At 50.5% G+C, this 14,651-nt stretch overlaps 4 protein-coding genes across 4 annotated transcripts; all 4 read right to left on the reverse strand.

Annotated features, from left to right (window-relative positions):
* Nucleotides 1-327: 327 nt before the first annotated feature.
* mtfmt (mitochondrial methionyl-tRNA formyltransferase) lies at nt 328-2,856 on the reverse strand. The gene is made up of 9 exons (XM_058078865.1): nt 2,544-2,856; nt 2,229-2,426; nt 2,038-2,160; nt 1,869-1,971; nt 1,725-1,800; nt 1,572-1,663; nt 1,424-1,502; nt 746-819; nt 328-667 (listed from the first exon to the last, which is right to left on the reverse strand). The coding sequence occupies exons 1-9, from the start codon at nt 2,738-2,740 to the stop codon at nt 464-466; spliced, it is 1,146 nt and encodes a 381-aa protein (XP_057934848.1). The 5' UTR covers nt 2,741-2,856; the 3' UTR covers nt 328-463.
* Nucleotides 2,857-2,946: 90 nt separating this feature from the next.
* si:cabz01068815.1 (solute carrier family 51 subunit beta) lies at nt 2,947-5,458 on the reverse strand. Its single transcript, XM_058078868.1, has 6 exons — nt 5,190-5,458; nt 4,207-4,294; nt 3,773-4,144; nt 3,582-3,695; nt 3,408-3,498; nt 2,947-3,340 (listed from the first exon to the last, which is right to left on the reverse strand). The coding sequence occupies exons 2-6, from the start codon at nt 4,244-4,246 to the stop codon at nt 3,055-3,057; spliced, it is 903 nt and encodes a 300-aa protein (XP_057934851.1). The 5' UTR covers nt 4,247-4,294; nt 5,190-5,458; the 3' UTR covers nt 2,947-3,054.
* A 275-nt stretch (nt 5,459-5,733) lies between these two features.
* c7h16orf87 (chromosome 7 C16orf87 homolog) lies at nt 5,734-8,093 on the reverse strand. The gene is made up of 4 exons (XM_058078883.1): nt 7,831-8,093; nt 7,010-7,112; nt 6,744-6,926; nt 5,734-6,678 (listed from the first exon to the last, which is right to left on the reverse strand). The coding sequence occupies exons 1-4, from the start codon at nt 7,894-7,896 to the stop codon at nt 6,560-6,562; spliced, it is 471 nt and encodes a 156-aa protein (XP_057934866.1). The 5' UTR covers nt 7,897-8,093; the 3' UTR covers nt 5,734-6,559.
* A 761-nt stretch (nt 8,094-8,854) lies between these two features.
* On the reverse strand, nt 8,855-14,257 carry vps35 (VPS35 retromer complex component). The gene is made up of 17 exons (XM_058078824.1): nt 14,106-14,257; nt 13,172-13,270; nt 12,948-13,044; nt 12,531-12,654; nt 12,252-12,434; nt 11,946-12,165; nt 11,744-11,827; nt 11,568-11,677; nt 11,396-11,492; nt 11,183-11,331; nt 10,910-11,117; nt 10,687-10,842; nt 10,491-10,613; nt 10,206-10,385; nt 9,723-9,962; nt 9,518-9,661; nt 8,855-9,449 (listed from the first exon to the last, which is right to left on the reverse strand). Exons 1-17 carry the CDS (start codon nt 14,106-14,108, stop codon nt 9,270-9,272), a joined length of 2,397 nt encoding a protein of 798 aa, XP_057934807.1. The 5' UTR covers nt 14,109-14,257; the 3' UTR covers nt 8,855-9,269.
* Between the last annotated feature and the right edge of the window lie 394 nt (nt 14,258-14,651).

Raw genomic sequence — 14,651 nt, forward strand, 5'->3', positions numbered from 1 at the left:
TCACGTGACACTTAACATACCTGCTTGTGTAGTAGTAGTAGTCTTTGTTTTTTATGTAAACTAAAGCTTCATTAAAGTGTACATGCTACTTATTTGACTGTGTACATGAATAAAAAAGCAAACTACCAAGCAAGTGTTGTTAATGACAAAAAGATGGCTGCCACAGACACAAGGTGATAAGTTCTTAGGACTTGCCAAACATCTGGACATGTGACGTCATTCAATTGTTATAAAAATGATGATGTGGCTCCCCCTGCTGGCAAGAAGTAACATCCTAGATAATTATAACAAGTTGCAGTTGACCTGTTGTCATGACGACCACAAGACTGTGTTGAAATATCCCTTTATATGAAAAAAAACGTTTCCATGATAGTTTTGTGTCCATGCGGTGAGTACATGAATTTGTTACGACTCTTGAAGGAAGTCAACGACTGCCGTTCCCCGATGCCACACCCACTCCTCATCAGTAGACACAGTTTGTTTTTTTATCCTTCAGCAGAGTGGCAGGTGCCTCAGCCCCTCCCCTCCGGCTGAGGAACACGCCCCCGGGCGTCTGATGGGGCGGAGTCTTGTGAGGCAGCAGCGTCTGGTGCAGGTAGCCATTGTAGAAGTCAGCCGCCGTCAGACGCTTCTTCAGGAGGACCGCCTTGAAGCCCACCCAGCCGTCCTGGAACACACACACACACACTCTGGAAATAAGGGGAATGAGACTTCCCAGTCCCAGTGTGTGGAAAAAAAATCTGACCTTGCAGCGAACAGCGAGGATGTTGGACTCTTTGTGGAAGCTGACTGAGCCAGGCATGGACTTCCTGCTAGGATCTACAAAGTAATGTGGACTGGAATCACATGGAGTCCAGCACAAACAGGTTTTCAAAGGGTAGTGGTCTGGAAGTGCTTATTTTGAAAGGGTAGTGGTCTAGAAGTTTGTATTTTGAAAGGGTAGTGGTCTAGAAGTTTGTATTTTGAAAGGGTAGTGGCCCAGAAGTCCTTATTTTGAAAGGGTAGTTGTCTAGAAGTGCTTATTTTGAAAAGGTAGTGGTCTAGAAGTCCGTATTTTGAAAAGGTAGTGGTCCAGAAGTCCTTATTTTGAAGGGATAGTGGTCCAGAAGTCCTTATTTTGAAAGGGTAGTGGTCCAGAAGTCCTTATTTTGAAAGGGTAGTGGTCCAGAAGTCCTTATTTTGAAAGGGTAGTGGTCCAGAAGTCCTTATTTTGAAAGGGTAGTGGTCTAGAACTGCTTATTTTGAAAGGGCAGTGGTCCAGAAGTGCATATTTTGAGAGGGTAGTGGTCCAGAAGTCCTTATTTTGAGAGGGTAGTGGTCCAGAAGTCCTTATTTTGAAAGGGCAATGGTCCAGAAGTGCTTATTTTGAAAGGGTAGTGGTCTAGAAGTGTGAAGCACCCCGAGTGACAGGAAGGAGACCGACCTGCTAAGGAGATGTGACACTGTCCCACAAAGTCCAGCAGCTTGACGGTGCGACCCATCCAAGTGGTCCTCAGAGGAATCTGTAGGCAGAGAAAGAAGTGGCGTGACGCCACCTTCCCCGGGATCACATGCCTGGCGACGCTCGTTACCTTGGATCTGATGGCTCGATACAAGCGGTCGATTTGCTGGCACGTCTGCTCCTCCCACACCACCCAGCTCATGGATGAGCTGATTTTTGGGGCTGCGGGAGGACAAGGAGATGTCAGTAGAAGGGAAACAGGAAGTAAGTTAGTCCCACGTACCGAAGGTGGCGCCCGTCGGGCTCTGCTCTTGCTTGTTGGCCACGGTCTGCGGGAGCATCTTCAGCGTGTCCATGAGCTTGGTTAAAAACACTAAACCGTCAGTGCAGGTTTTGGCGAGAAGAAACTTTCCACGCCGCCTCTCACCAGCCGAGCCCCTTTGACGGCAAGGACATCTCCCAGCTCTTCAGCCGTGCACTTCCCCGGGACCTGATGGACTTCCTGCTTCAGGATCGGACCCACATCAAACCTGAGCCAAACGTCGAAGGTGACGATGCTTGCAGATGCCATAACAGGAGGACTACTTCCTGTTTACCTATGTGGGTGGATCTGCATGATGGTGACGCCCGTCACGACGTCTCCATGCAGGATGGTGTGAAAGACAGGCGCCGGTCCGCGCCACCTCGGCAGAAGGCTGGGATGAACATTCAAAATCCCACTGCCACAAAAAGTCTACGTTAGCATGGCCACGGCGACTTCGGGAAGCCGCCGAGTAACAAAACTCACTGCGGGAAGGCGCTGATGAGTCTCTCCTGGAGCAAACAGCCGAACGATACCACCACGCCCACGTCAAAGCGTCCCGTCACGTCGCCCAGCGGCCACCTGTGGACCGGAAGCCGCTCCTGCTGGGCAAACCTCCACACCGGAAGGTCGCCGCTCAACGTGACCACCTCCAGGGACGCCACCACGCCCCCAACGGCGCTCCTACGGACAAACATGGACGCCAAGATTAAGCCACTTTGGAGAAGTAGGAGTGTAACACAACACAACAATCTAACCGACATATGTCCGTCACGTGACCCCATCAAACAAGACTGGCACCTGTCAGCTGCGAGGACTTTGAGAGACTCCACGGCGAACTGATCCGAGCCGAAAAACAGCAGCCTCCACGGGGGCCTGGACGAGGAGAGGTGCCGCCGCGAACACCTCGTCGCCTCGGCCGCTGCCTGGACGCCGCAGCGCCGCAGGAGGCGGAGGACAGGCAGCGCTGCTCCCAGCGCTCCGCCGCCCGTCCTCATCGTCACATCGGTCTCAAGCGCCGACTCGAACGGGACTTCCTTCGTTTCAAAAAACAAAGTTACGGTAGACGGCGCGAGAGTGGTGAGGGTGACCTGGAGGCCGCCATCTTTACTAAGCTACTTCCGGCTTTTTCCTCCTGTTTGGGACCAGCCTTGATCATTAGGCGTTACTGCCCCCTCTGGCTGTGGTCAGGTACTACATCCCCTTCAGTCATCAATCTTTTATTTGCAGCCAGAATCGTACAGTTTATACAAAACAAACAAACGCATCTATATGATCTATATCTATCATGTTATGTCAGGTTAATGTCAGTCTAGTTTTCATCATTGGTCTCCTTCATCTCTTCTTCCTCCTCCTCCTCCTCTGGTTTCGGCAGCGTGTCCTCCACCGAAGTGTCGGCGTACAAACAGGAAGTGTTCCCGTCTTTCCACGTGACCACGATGCTTCCGGCTTTGAGCTCGCTGGCGTCTCCGTTGCACGGCGCGGCGTCTGACCTCTGTGGCGACGGCGTGCCGGGGATGTCGGTGACCACCCACATCTCTTGGCTCCTGTGGGCCAGAGCGGCGGCGGCCTTGTACTTGGCGATCTTCCTCCTGTTCCTGCAACAACAACAACAGCGGCGTGAGTGGCTTCTATTTCATTTCTATCTTCACCATCGCTAGACACCTGCTCGCCATGGCGCCCATCCCTAGCAGGAGGAAGCCCACTAGGAGGCACACGAAGGCCAAACCCAGCAGCACAAACGTCCACACTGTGGCTGAAACCGAACACCGTTTGAAAGCGGTTTAGAACAGGTGTGACACCGTTTCCATCAGCAGCAGGATGTCCATGAGTTCTCACGGTCTTCGGTGCGATAGAACCAGCGAAGATATCGTCTCTCTTCCTCTGTCAAGGTCCCCTGCTTGTCCTTTGCGTCGCTGAGCTCATCTGGGTCATGTGATGACCGCCGAGTTCCTGAAGGACGGAAAAATTGCTTCATGTGTCAGCTAGCATTATTTCTTTCATTATTTCTAACTCCCGCTGGGACTTACTGAGTCTCTCCCGGCAGATGTCTCTCGCATGCAGCGACGTCCACGGGGAGCCGTGGCGTCCTGGGCGGAGGACGAGGCGCCCCCTGTCTTCAGAAAGCAGCATTGACGTGCCGCGGCTGATCAGCGTGTCCCCGTTACAGTCCCACAGCAGATCCTCGCCCTCCGAGATGGGACACGGTCGGGTGAGGCTCGGCTGCCGCGGTGACAAACATCTGGATGTGGCGACGCACATCAGCAGGCCCGGATGCTTCCACGCCCACCGCTGGGCCTCAGAGTCCGGGCGACACCTCCTCAGCTCGGCGCCGCCTGCTGGCCAGGAGTCCTCTAGACACAAGCTGCCGTGGACGTTGTGGACCCTGAACGCACCGGCTCCTGGTGACATCATCGAGAACAGGTAAGATGCCGCACACACGGACCATTGGCCGTCATGTTACCTGTGAGGAGCAGGAGCAGCACCCCGATGGAACCGATCATGTCTGCAAGTAGAGTCTCACAGCTTGATTGGCAGGTGGATTACCTCGTCTGTTTGTTCACAATATTATTACTTATTATTATCACTTTATTATTTCAACTCTGTGCTCCGAAAATGACATTATTTTTGTTATTCTCATAAAATTTAAACTTTTCTTCTCCTGACTCTTTTCTCTTAATGTTTGGACTTTATTGCCGTAATATTCCAGTGCTTTTTTTTTCCATCCTGCTATCTTGACTTTCTTCCTGTAATTTATTTCCATAATATTTTCACTTTATTCTCCTAACATTACAACATTTTCCTGCAACCTAATATTCTCCAAAAGTATAAATATTAGTTATTTTTTGACATAAAAAAAGATTTGAACTTGATGCTCCTACTTTTCCTCATAATGTCACAATGTTATTCTTCTAAAAGTGTGACTTTTTATCAGAATATTTTGATAATTTTCTGATGAAATATTTCATTTTGCTCAAATTACTGTAATTGTTTTTGCTGTTAAATTCTATTTTTATAATGTGCCAATGAGAAACTAGTAGCGTGCCCGCAAATGGCCCCCGGGCCGCACTTTGGACACCCCTGCTGTAGCCTGAAAAGAAACGCATCATAGTCGGTGCAAAATGCAAAAGTCAAACTGGTCCCGTTTAATAAACGTGTGGCATATTTCATCTTTCATCTAATAAGTCCACTTTTATTACAAATGTTGACCTGAAATCGGAGGTCAACGTCAAGCTGGGAGGAGGGGGAGGAGTGAGTAGTATTTCTACTATAATCCATATCCACTTTTTACCTGCATAGCAGCCTACATGCTAGTAAGGATACCTAATGCCTATAAATATCTAAGCAGTATTTGTACTGTAGTAGAAATACAAGGTATTGGCTATGGCTATGGATTATACTCAATACAGGATAATAGAGAAGAGCCGTAGATGAAAGGAGACTCACTGTGATGTGGCGTCGCTGGTCGGCGGCGAAGGCGAGTGCGCTCTTTCGCGTCTGCACACTTTCCAAAGGTCAGGGGGCGGAGCCTGCTGATGAGGTCATCCCCCAAGGGTCCCGGCCACCTCACAGGTGGTCTGTGGATGAGGTGCAGGTGCAGGGTGGTCATGACCAGCGGATGCGTCTATGTAAGGAAGTGGTAGCCGATGCCGATGTTCGTCAAACTGGAAAGACGACTTTAAAGACGTCCTGGCCGGTGGTCACATGATGGCACCCAGTCCCAAAGTTCATGGGATGTTGTGGTTACTGTTTAGACAGGCGGGTGCTAACCTTGTCTTTGCACGTTGGGACATGCTGTGACTCATCGGTCAAACGCCTTCTCCTCCTTCCTGCTTTTTATTTTTACAGCCCGGGTCAACGACCCCTTTGGATGACCTTGAGACGATGCCGGTTCTGCTGCACGTCCATGAAACGTCCAAAGTCTACGCTATTTACTGCAGGCGTGTCCCAAAAACATGAAAGCATGCAACTTTTGTGAAGCAAGACAAGTACAGCTTGTGTTGTTGGGGAAATGTAATACTTGGTCATATACCGTTGGCCCCTCCCTGACCGCATGTGGGTCACACCTCAGTGTTGGAAGTTGTAGTCCATGACAACTCAACTCAACTTCAAGGATTCCATGCTTGGAATCTGCCTATAGTGTCCCATTTCTGAAAGAACCACCATCCATTCTTCACAAAGACTGTATACTGTATATTGAAGTATATTATACTGAATGAAGTACAGTATACTTATTGATGTGGGAGTACATTGGAACGCAGTTCGCATGTGCTCCTATGGTCGTTAGCTTCCTGTCCCCACCACTCCGGTCCAGTGCTAGCTTTAAATAGCACCGTGTGGTAGCTGAGGGTGTACTCGCACCCCGCCTGGACCCCCCCTCACAGCTAATGTTGCACACGTTCGGCTGGTTTAAAGGTGCGGATCGGCACTCATGCGCGGCCCACGAAAGGAGCGAGTAAGCATGTACATGACGTCAACATGATCACTGCTGACAATGACCACAGACACAATTCATAAGAAGTCTGTGAATGCAAAGACCTGAAAACATCATTTCATTCATGCCATCGCTCTCTGTGCAAGTCATCAATGCACAGTGGAAACAATTGGGGGGGGGGGAGAACTGCAGTAAGGTAGCGTGAGCGTGATGCTTCCACGTTGGGTCAACTTCCTGCGCTGAAAGAAAAGATGGTCATCTCGCTGACGTGAAAGTGAATCACTGCTGCTTTATTTCAAAAGCACAGCAATGCGTCCCGTCCTAAATTCAGTGTCCTTGTCCCCCCCACCCCCCAACATGTCTTTGCTGCCGGTCCGTGCGGCTACAAGATGAGCGTCTGACCCAGTATCTTGCGGTTGATCTCCGCCAAGGCGACGGAGAAGACGAAGGCCTTCTCGTCCGAGAGGCCGGCGTAGACGTCCACTTCCTTCTCCTGTTTGTCTGCCGGCACAAGAACACACGCATCGGTCTTCCGTCACAAACACCGCGGTCCCGCAATGGCTTACCTTTGTCCTCCTCCTGCTGCTTCTTCACGCCCACTGTCTTGGGTCGGCCCCGCCCCCGCCGGATGGGGTCCGACTGGCTGTTGGCTCGCGATCTCCTCCTGTTCTCCACGTCATTGGTCAAAGGCGAGTCCGTACGATCCTTGCGGATGCGCTCCGTCCTTCGCCGCTTGGAGTCCAGCTTGTCTGACACAGGTGAGAAAAAAACAGTGTGCGTGAAAGGGGGCGGGGCTGAAGGCGTTATTATTTTGGTACCACTCTATGCTCACCCGCTGCTGCGTTTGGCGAAGAGCAGTCGTTTGACTTGGCGTTGAGGAGCTTCCTGCTAATAAACACGTAGCCGCACGGACACGACTTGCACGCCACGGGAATCTGCACAGAACAAGATGAGAGTCTGTGACTGTCACGCATCACTTCCTGTCTTTCGCTGCGGAAATAAACTGCTATGACATCCAGGTACAGCAGTAAACAACCCAAGTTCTTTTTTTCTCAAAGATGATGGTATATTCAATGTAAACAAATCTCAAAAAACCTGAACTATTATCTTTTTATTTAATGTTCTTTGGTTTCTGTTATTTGTATTTAATTATTGTGTATTTGCTTGGTATGAATAAAGGTGTACATAAAACTATCTTGTCACTCCACAGCGACGCAAGCGGACAAAAGAGGAACTGCATGTCGCTGAGCTGTCAATCACTACCCAGGTAAGGCCCGCCCCCTCCATGCCATCGATATAATTCTTTTTGTTAGTGCGGATTATATTGCATTATTATTGTTTACATCTGCACAATACACTAATAAATAATACATATGCCTTCGGTTTAGTAGGAAGAGCTTTAAAATGTGGAAACGAGGCCTCATTGTGTGATTTATCAAGACCAAATCCAAACAGTGACATTTTAGCAAGCAGGAATATTTCGTGGGTGTATTTGCAGTCCAAGTGGAATGACGGCGGTACAAACAGGACGTCTGCTGAAGCTCAGACGGATATCCGCCAAACTAGCAAGCTAACAACTGGCCCCACGTATCATTTAAACCTCCTCCTTTCCATCACCCACGCACACTTTCACGGCCCACTCGTCTTCCTCACCTGTTGGTCGCATTCAGGACACGATTTAGTAGCCATTTTGACTTTCTTTGTTTTATTTGTCGACATAGTCTGACTCCTCCGGCGCAGGGCGAACAACAACCGCGGCCGCTCAGCTCCTCACTTGGACGCAAACATGAAAAAATGTTAAATAAAAGAAAGCATTGATGAATTAGACGTGAATTAATCACACGCACGACAACACGGCAGCTCAAAATAAAAAGTACAGAACAGGACCCCAACTACGCGCATGCGCACGTCGACCCGCTGCCGTTGCGTGGCATTCAAGGACAATGGAGAAAATACGATTTTGAAACCCGTGGTATTTTTAGGCGCAAAAAGTCCCTTTAGGGTGAGAGAGGTGGGACATTTAAGGTAGACATTTTTTCCCTTTATTTCCTCCCCAAACAACACAATGTATCATTTTCTATTCCTAGGTGACTGAGTGCATTATTGATTATTCATCATATTAGTACAAACCACCAGTGTCCAAAATGCAGGCCACAGCACATTCTCAAAGCATCATATTATTACAGGAATAAAGTCATGATATGACAGGTATATACTATTACGGGAAAAAAGTCATAATATTACAAGAATTAAGTGATAATAATTTGGGAATAAAGTCAACATATGACACATACTATTATGTTGCACTTTGGACACCAACAGAAATCTTTCAACGTTGTCATTGACACAAGAAGGTGGCCAATGTTTACTTTTCCAAGTTTGTTGGCTCCAAAGACGAGGATAAATGTTTTCCTCTGTTTTATATTTCTTCTCACATTGATGTTTATTGACATTTTAGTCTGCTAGTTAGACAACTTATACGGGTAATCATTTATTCTGGTGATATACTGTGAAGGCCACACGATTGTCCATAGAATAGAATAGAAACTTCGGGTGTCCCCGCCTGTCATCCCAAGACAGCTGGGATAGGCTCCAGCATGCCCCGCCACCCCAGTGAGGATAAGCGGCGTAGAAGATGGATGGATGGACTGAACGCAAATGAAGGAAGAAGGAAAGCCATAGCTAAGAATTGATTTTATTTCAGTAAATGACAAGGATAAATCTTACTTCCTGGACGTGATTTACAAGTGGCCTCGCAAACAGATTGAAAAAAAAAACAAAACAAAAAAAGAAGACGAAGGTCTGAAAAGAAAGACGAACTCTACGAAGAGACCTGCGGACGCCAATCATTTCCCACGCACCCGGACATAATCACGTGATGAGAACGGCGAGGCAACACGGCGGTGACGCGGCTAGCAACATGATGCGTGTTAAGAGACAGACAGGAATCGTTAAGTGCAGTGTCGCTCATCTCCGACCATCATATCATCTAACGAGGAGGAGAGGATGGGGAAGGCCGGCCGACACGAGGAGATGAGGCGGTGCCGCGCATCGTCCACCACGGCGCTCACGGCTTCCGTGCGGTGACCTTCTCAGAGGACCAGGCCCTCGTAGACCGGCCCCTCGGACTCGGGGGATTCTCTCTGCAGGCGAAGATGTTCCAGTGTGTTGTGGAAGTGTTTGTTGATCTGCTCGCTCTCCTCGCTGGCCTCCAGGTTGGGAAGATCCTCCCTGATCTTCTGGATGAGCTGGTTCAGCACCTGGACAGTCACCTGGACAAGCCACGCAGGCGGTCGGTCCCACGAGACAGGAAGTTGGCAGGCGGCGGCGTCTTACTTACGGCATCGTTTTCCCGCTCGTAGAAGCACACGTATCTGTTGAGGATCTCGATGAAGAGCTGGACCTGCAGCGAGGGGTCCATGCACTGGTTGGCGATCTTCAGGGCCTTCTTTAGACACTCCATCACCCGCTTCCCGTCGCGGATCTAACAGCAGGACACGTTCATCATCATCAAGCATCATCATCAAGCACCCTCGCCATCCCACCTCCTCGCCGTTCTTGTCCGTGCTGCGTCCCGACCAGAAGAGGTGTGCGCAGATGCTGACGGCGCGGCACTGGTCGGGTTTCTTGAGCAGCTTGGAGGCCGCCAGCGCGCACTGCGTCCTCAGGGGCTCGTGGTTCTCCTCGCTGAAGCATTTCATCCTCTCAAAGGTGCCGATGATGAGCGTGATGGCCGCCAGCTGGGCTTTGGAGTCGCTGATCTCGTCCTCGTACAGCGAGAAGGCCTGAACGAAAAGCAACAGGAGAAAAACTTGAAGAACTCATCCTAAAAGTCCATCATTCCTGGATGGATACCAAACAACTCTTAAGTCGATGATTCCTGATGATATCAACAAGAATGGATACCAAACAAATCCGATGATTCCTGATGACAACAGTCAGGATTGATAACAGACAAATCATAAAGGTGTACGATTCGTTCTGCAGCGTCGGTACTGAAAATGAACGTTGGACGGGGACACTCCTACCTGAGACATGAATTCGTACGCTACGGTCTCGTGGTTCTCAAAGCCGATCTCGCCGGCCGCCAACGCCCCCTGCAGGAAGAGTCGCAGCGGCAGCTCAGCCAGCTCCGCTTTGATCAGCGCACTGATGGTCTGGTGCGCGAAGGAAAAGATCTTCTGACACTTCTTCTCCCACTTGTCATCCTGCCCAGGTGGAGACGTACAAGCACCAACGTCAGGATGGGAAAGGGACGGTAGATAGACACCAAGGTGAGGACGGACAGAGAAGAAGAGGAGGTGATGGCTCACCAGGGAGGAGTTGTCCTTGTATCTGAAGGCCAGCTGGTAGGCAGCAAACACCAGAGGAGGGAGAGTGTAGCGAATCCTTTGGTTTCCACCAGCACCAAAGTGTTTGCGTGCTGTGTTCAGGATCTGGATCCACGTGAGAGAGTAGACGTTAATGAACGGGAGGGACGAAGGGTGGGAGGAAGGAAGGAGGACTCACAAGGTACTGCTGGTCCGCATCATCAGAGTGCAGCAGATGGATGAAACGGCCCACGAGACTCTGCTCCTCCGCAAAGTCCTCCGGGTCGGGATCGTCGGCCGGTTGGTCCGGCTGGTCCTGAATGAGCGTGGACACCAGGTTCAAGATGGCGTCCACCTGTGGAGAGAGCGCTGCGTTAGAGAGAAAGGTCTTCTCCCAGGGAGCCGTACCTCCAGGAGCTGACCTGCTCCTGGGCCACGATGGTGGTGTTGTAGTCCAGCGTGTTGCTCAGCACGTAGCAGCTCATGCTCTTGCGTGACTCGTAGTCGAAGTACTCGAAGAGCGGCGGGAAGTGCTTGAGCTGCAGCACCGTCAGGATGTTGTTGTACGTGTCCACTGGGATCTTCAGCAGCCGGGTCAGCTCCTTGGACACGGCGCTGCTGGTCGCTATGCTACGTGGAGCAAGGAAACCAGCTGTGATCACGTGACTAACCCGGGCTTGCCGCCGACGACTTACTGTTCCAGGTTGAGCTTGTTGAAGATCTCCACGGTGCTCTCCAGCACTTTGTCTACATAATCCACACGGTCGGGGTAACACTTCATGGCCAAGTTGATGAGGGACACCTGCAGAGACACCACATCCTCGGACGGCATGTCCTGGCGGGACTGGAGAGAAGGAAGGAAATGAAAACAAAGCAGCGAGACGGATGGGTTCCTGGAGGAGAGCTACCTGGATGACGGTGGCCACTTGCTGGGAGAAGATGTCAAACAGTTTGATCTCAGCCGGGATTCCCGGTCCGTCTTCTCGATGGGCAAAGAGGGCCAGTCTGGAAGGAAGCCCCCACATCAGCACCCGCCGCTCATGGAGCCCCCATCCCGCCCCGCCAGCGTGGGAAGCGTACCTGTCAATGAGGGCGATGATGATGTTCTTGACGTTCACGTGCTGGTGAAGCTCGGCGCAGGAGCGCAGGAAGGGGTTCAGGGTCTGCAGGTGGAACTCGTCTGGGAACACCTGGCAGCACGAAGGAGGACAGCGTTAAAAGCGCCGCCATCATGACGCAGCGAGGGCAGTGGCTACCTGGATGATGCACTCCATCAGATACTCCTGCGCCAGGGAATCTCTGCAGTTTACAACCTGCTCCAGCACACCGGGAAGAACGATCTGGGGAAAGACAAAACCCAATCATGGCGGGAATCACGTGACACCACAACGCTGCTGTATCGATATCAGACACACGTTGGCAAAAGAAGAATAAGAGTAGCATGATAAAGTCCCTCACCTGTTTGTACTTGTCCACGTTGACGCCCTCCAGCTGGCTGAGTCGGACCAGGTTGGTGCCCACCAGGATCCTCAGCTCCTGGCGCTCCTTTTCCCTCTTCTCGCGATCCCGGCTGTGACCCTGATGCTGCATCCGCACCCACAGCTTGTTCATTTCCGCAAAGTTGAGCAGGACGAAGTCTACCGAGTCGCTGATGTCGCCCGTCATCTCCTCCAAACCTCTGCATGGAGAAAAGGGATTCAGCAACGCCGGACTTCGGGAGGTTCCGCTTCACGCAGCACACGGAGAGAGGCCGACTTCGCTCACTCGGACTGCTCGCCGTCATCCGGCAGGATGTTGCGGGTACACTGCAGCAGGTAGTTTCTCAGGAAGAGGCCCCTGAGCGGGTGCTGGACACCACGGCACATCTCCACCAAGTCCTTCAGGATGTCTTTGCGAGACTGCGGGAAGGACCGCACGTACACCACCCCCACCGTGATGAGCAGATACCTTAAGAGGCGTGGAGGAGGAGGAGACTAAAACCTGGCCCTGTGGTCTTTCACAAGACAGTGACAGCGATGCAGGGAACATGCAGGAGATACTCACAGCCTGGGGATGATGTTGCCTGCATACTGGACCAGCTCGTACAGATCTGCCACCTTGCGTCCTTTTGCAAACTCGTCTGTGAGGTAGACCTCCAGGTAGTGGAGTTCATCAGAGATGGCCATATCTGGGCAGGCTGTTAGGGACCCGACACCTCCATCATCCACCTTGGCGACCTCCCTTCACGTGTATTTCCCATTATTGTTCCATTAGTAGTAGTAGTTCCATTATTGGTGGCAGCCCGCCCAAAATAGCTTTGGATGGATTTAGTGCTACCTGGATGGCATCCTACCTCTGCTTCTTAACATAGCCCTGAATCGCTCTTCTCAACAAGCAGCGGGGTCCTGCTGTGGCCTCCCACCCATCTAAAAGCGCCCACCAGTGACACCCAGTGACCAAGGTTAAATACTTGGAGGATACAGAGCTCGTAGTAGCTCTTTGGAGACAGCATGGAGGTCCTCAGCTCCCCCAGCATGTTGGAGGCGTGTTTCAGCGCGTCCATCAGCTTGTTCTTGTCCTGGTGACCACACACACACACACCCCTTAAGAGTGAAACTCAACACAACAACAACAACACACAGCCCAGCCTCACGTGACCGACAATCACAACACATCAGATGATGTCCAACGGTCACATGACCTACCAGGCATCGCTTCATCTGGAAGGACTGGACCTTGACGGCCTGCACGGCTTCATCCAGAAGCTTCTCCTGCTCATCCTGGGGGGACTGCTGCGTGGTCGGCTGCGGCGCAGCACAAACATGGTGAAAAACATTTAATTTCAGTGTTTTGATGAACAGATGCACGACAATGCAAGGCAGCTGCAGAATGTGCTCATGAGGCGTGTTGCAGAGTTGGAACACATCCGTTTTCTATGTCGCTTATCCCAATTATGGTCGGGGGGGGATGCTGGAGCCTATCCCAGCTGACTGCAGGCGAAAGGTGGGTATACCCTGGACTGGTGGCCAGCCAACCGCAGAGCATATAATACTTATACTTATAATACTATATATACTACTACATAGTACATAGATGGAACACGGTCCCATATTGTGTTGGTGAGCAGGGCGAACAGATCTCTATTATAGAGTATGTGCTTCGGAGGTTAACCCCCTCTTTAAAGTGTGTTCTTCAACTCAAAAGAGATATTACTATCGCAAAATGACACTAATTGAAGACATGTCGAGCAGCATATTTAAAATGTTTGAAGCGTCACCGGTTGCTACGTCTCATCTTGATGCTAGGATAACATCTGACAAGAGAAGCTAAGCTAACAACATCAAGCCTCTGAGCGCCACGCATAAATCTATTATGTCGTTTGTCCCTGCGCATAAAACGACACCAGCGATGTGCGTCGTCTTACACAACAGAATGGAAGATTTGGGTGGAAGATCTTGCATTTGGTAGCTGTTAGCCCAGCTAGCTAGCGTGACGGAAGCGTTAGGCCACAGTGGCGCTCCAACGCTCGTCTGCTTTAGCATCGCCGAGAGGCACAAACATCACAATCGTCACCATCTGGACGGTGTTAAGACGCGCGTCGTGTGTTTGGACGACGCTTCGTGGCCGGAGAAGACTCACCATGGTTCTGAGATGTGTGTCAGAGCAGTCCGACAGCGGTGCCTGTCATGTGACTCCCGAGTTGCGTTCACGGGCTCCCTCCCTGCGCCGTCCTGTCGTGACGTCACGAGGACGCAGCCGGCGGAGCCCGATGAGACGTCCCCGTCAGCAGGGGACAAAATTGTATACTTTTAACTGGATACTTGTAACTTTAAGATCATTGTGTGCGTTTGCATTTCGTTTGTTATAACACACGATGTATTTTTAAAAAGTGTTGTATTATTATTTCTAACATTATTTAAGCGACATAAAGTCCTTTGATATTTTGTAAAATGTATTCAGTTCCTGAAAGTATCATCCAAATCCATTAACAACAAGTTATTTTGAACACAAACAGATAAAAGCTGGCAAAAACATAACCTCTGTATGCACTTGGCTGTATAGATCACTCATTTTTAACCAAATTACCGCAATACCGCAATAACACATATTTGTGAAAAGTACATCAGAGAACTGTAAATATCGATCTCATCACTCTATTATCGATCTAGTAAGGATACTGCCCTC

The sequence above is a fragment of the Doryrhamphus excisus genome, chromosome 7, assembly GCF_030265055.1.
Source record: "Doryrhamphus excisus isolate RoL2022-K1 chromosome 7, RoL_Dexc_1.0, whole genome shotgun sequence".
Classification (NCBI taxonomy): Eukaryota; Metazoa; Chordata; class Actinopteri; order Syngnathiformes; family Syngnathidae; genus Doryrhamphus; species Doryrhamphus excisus.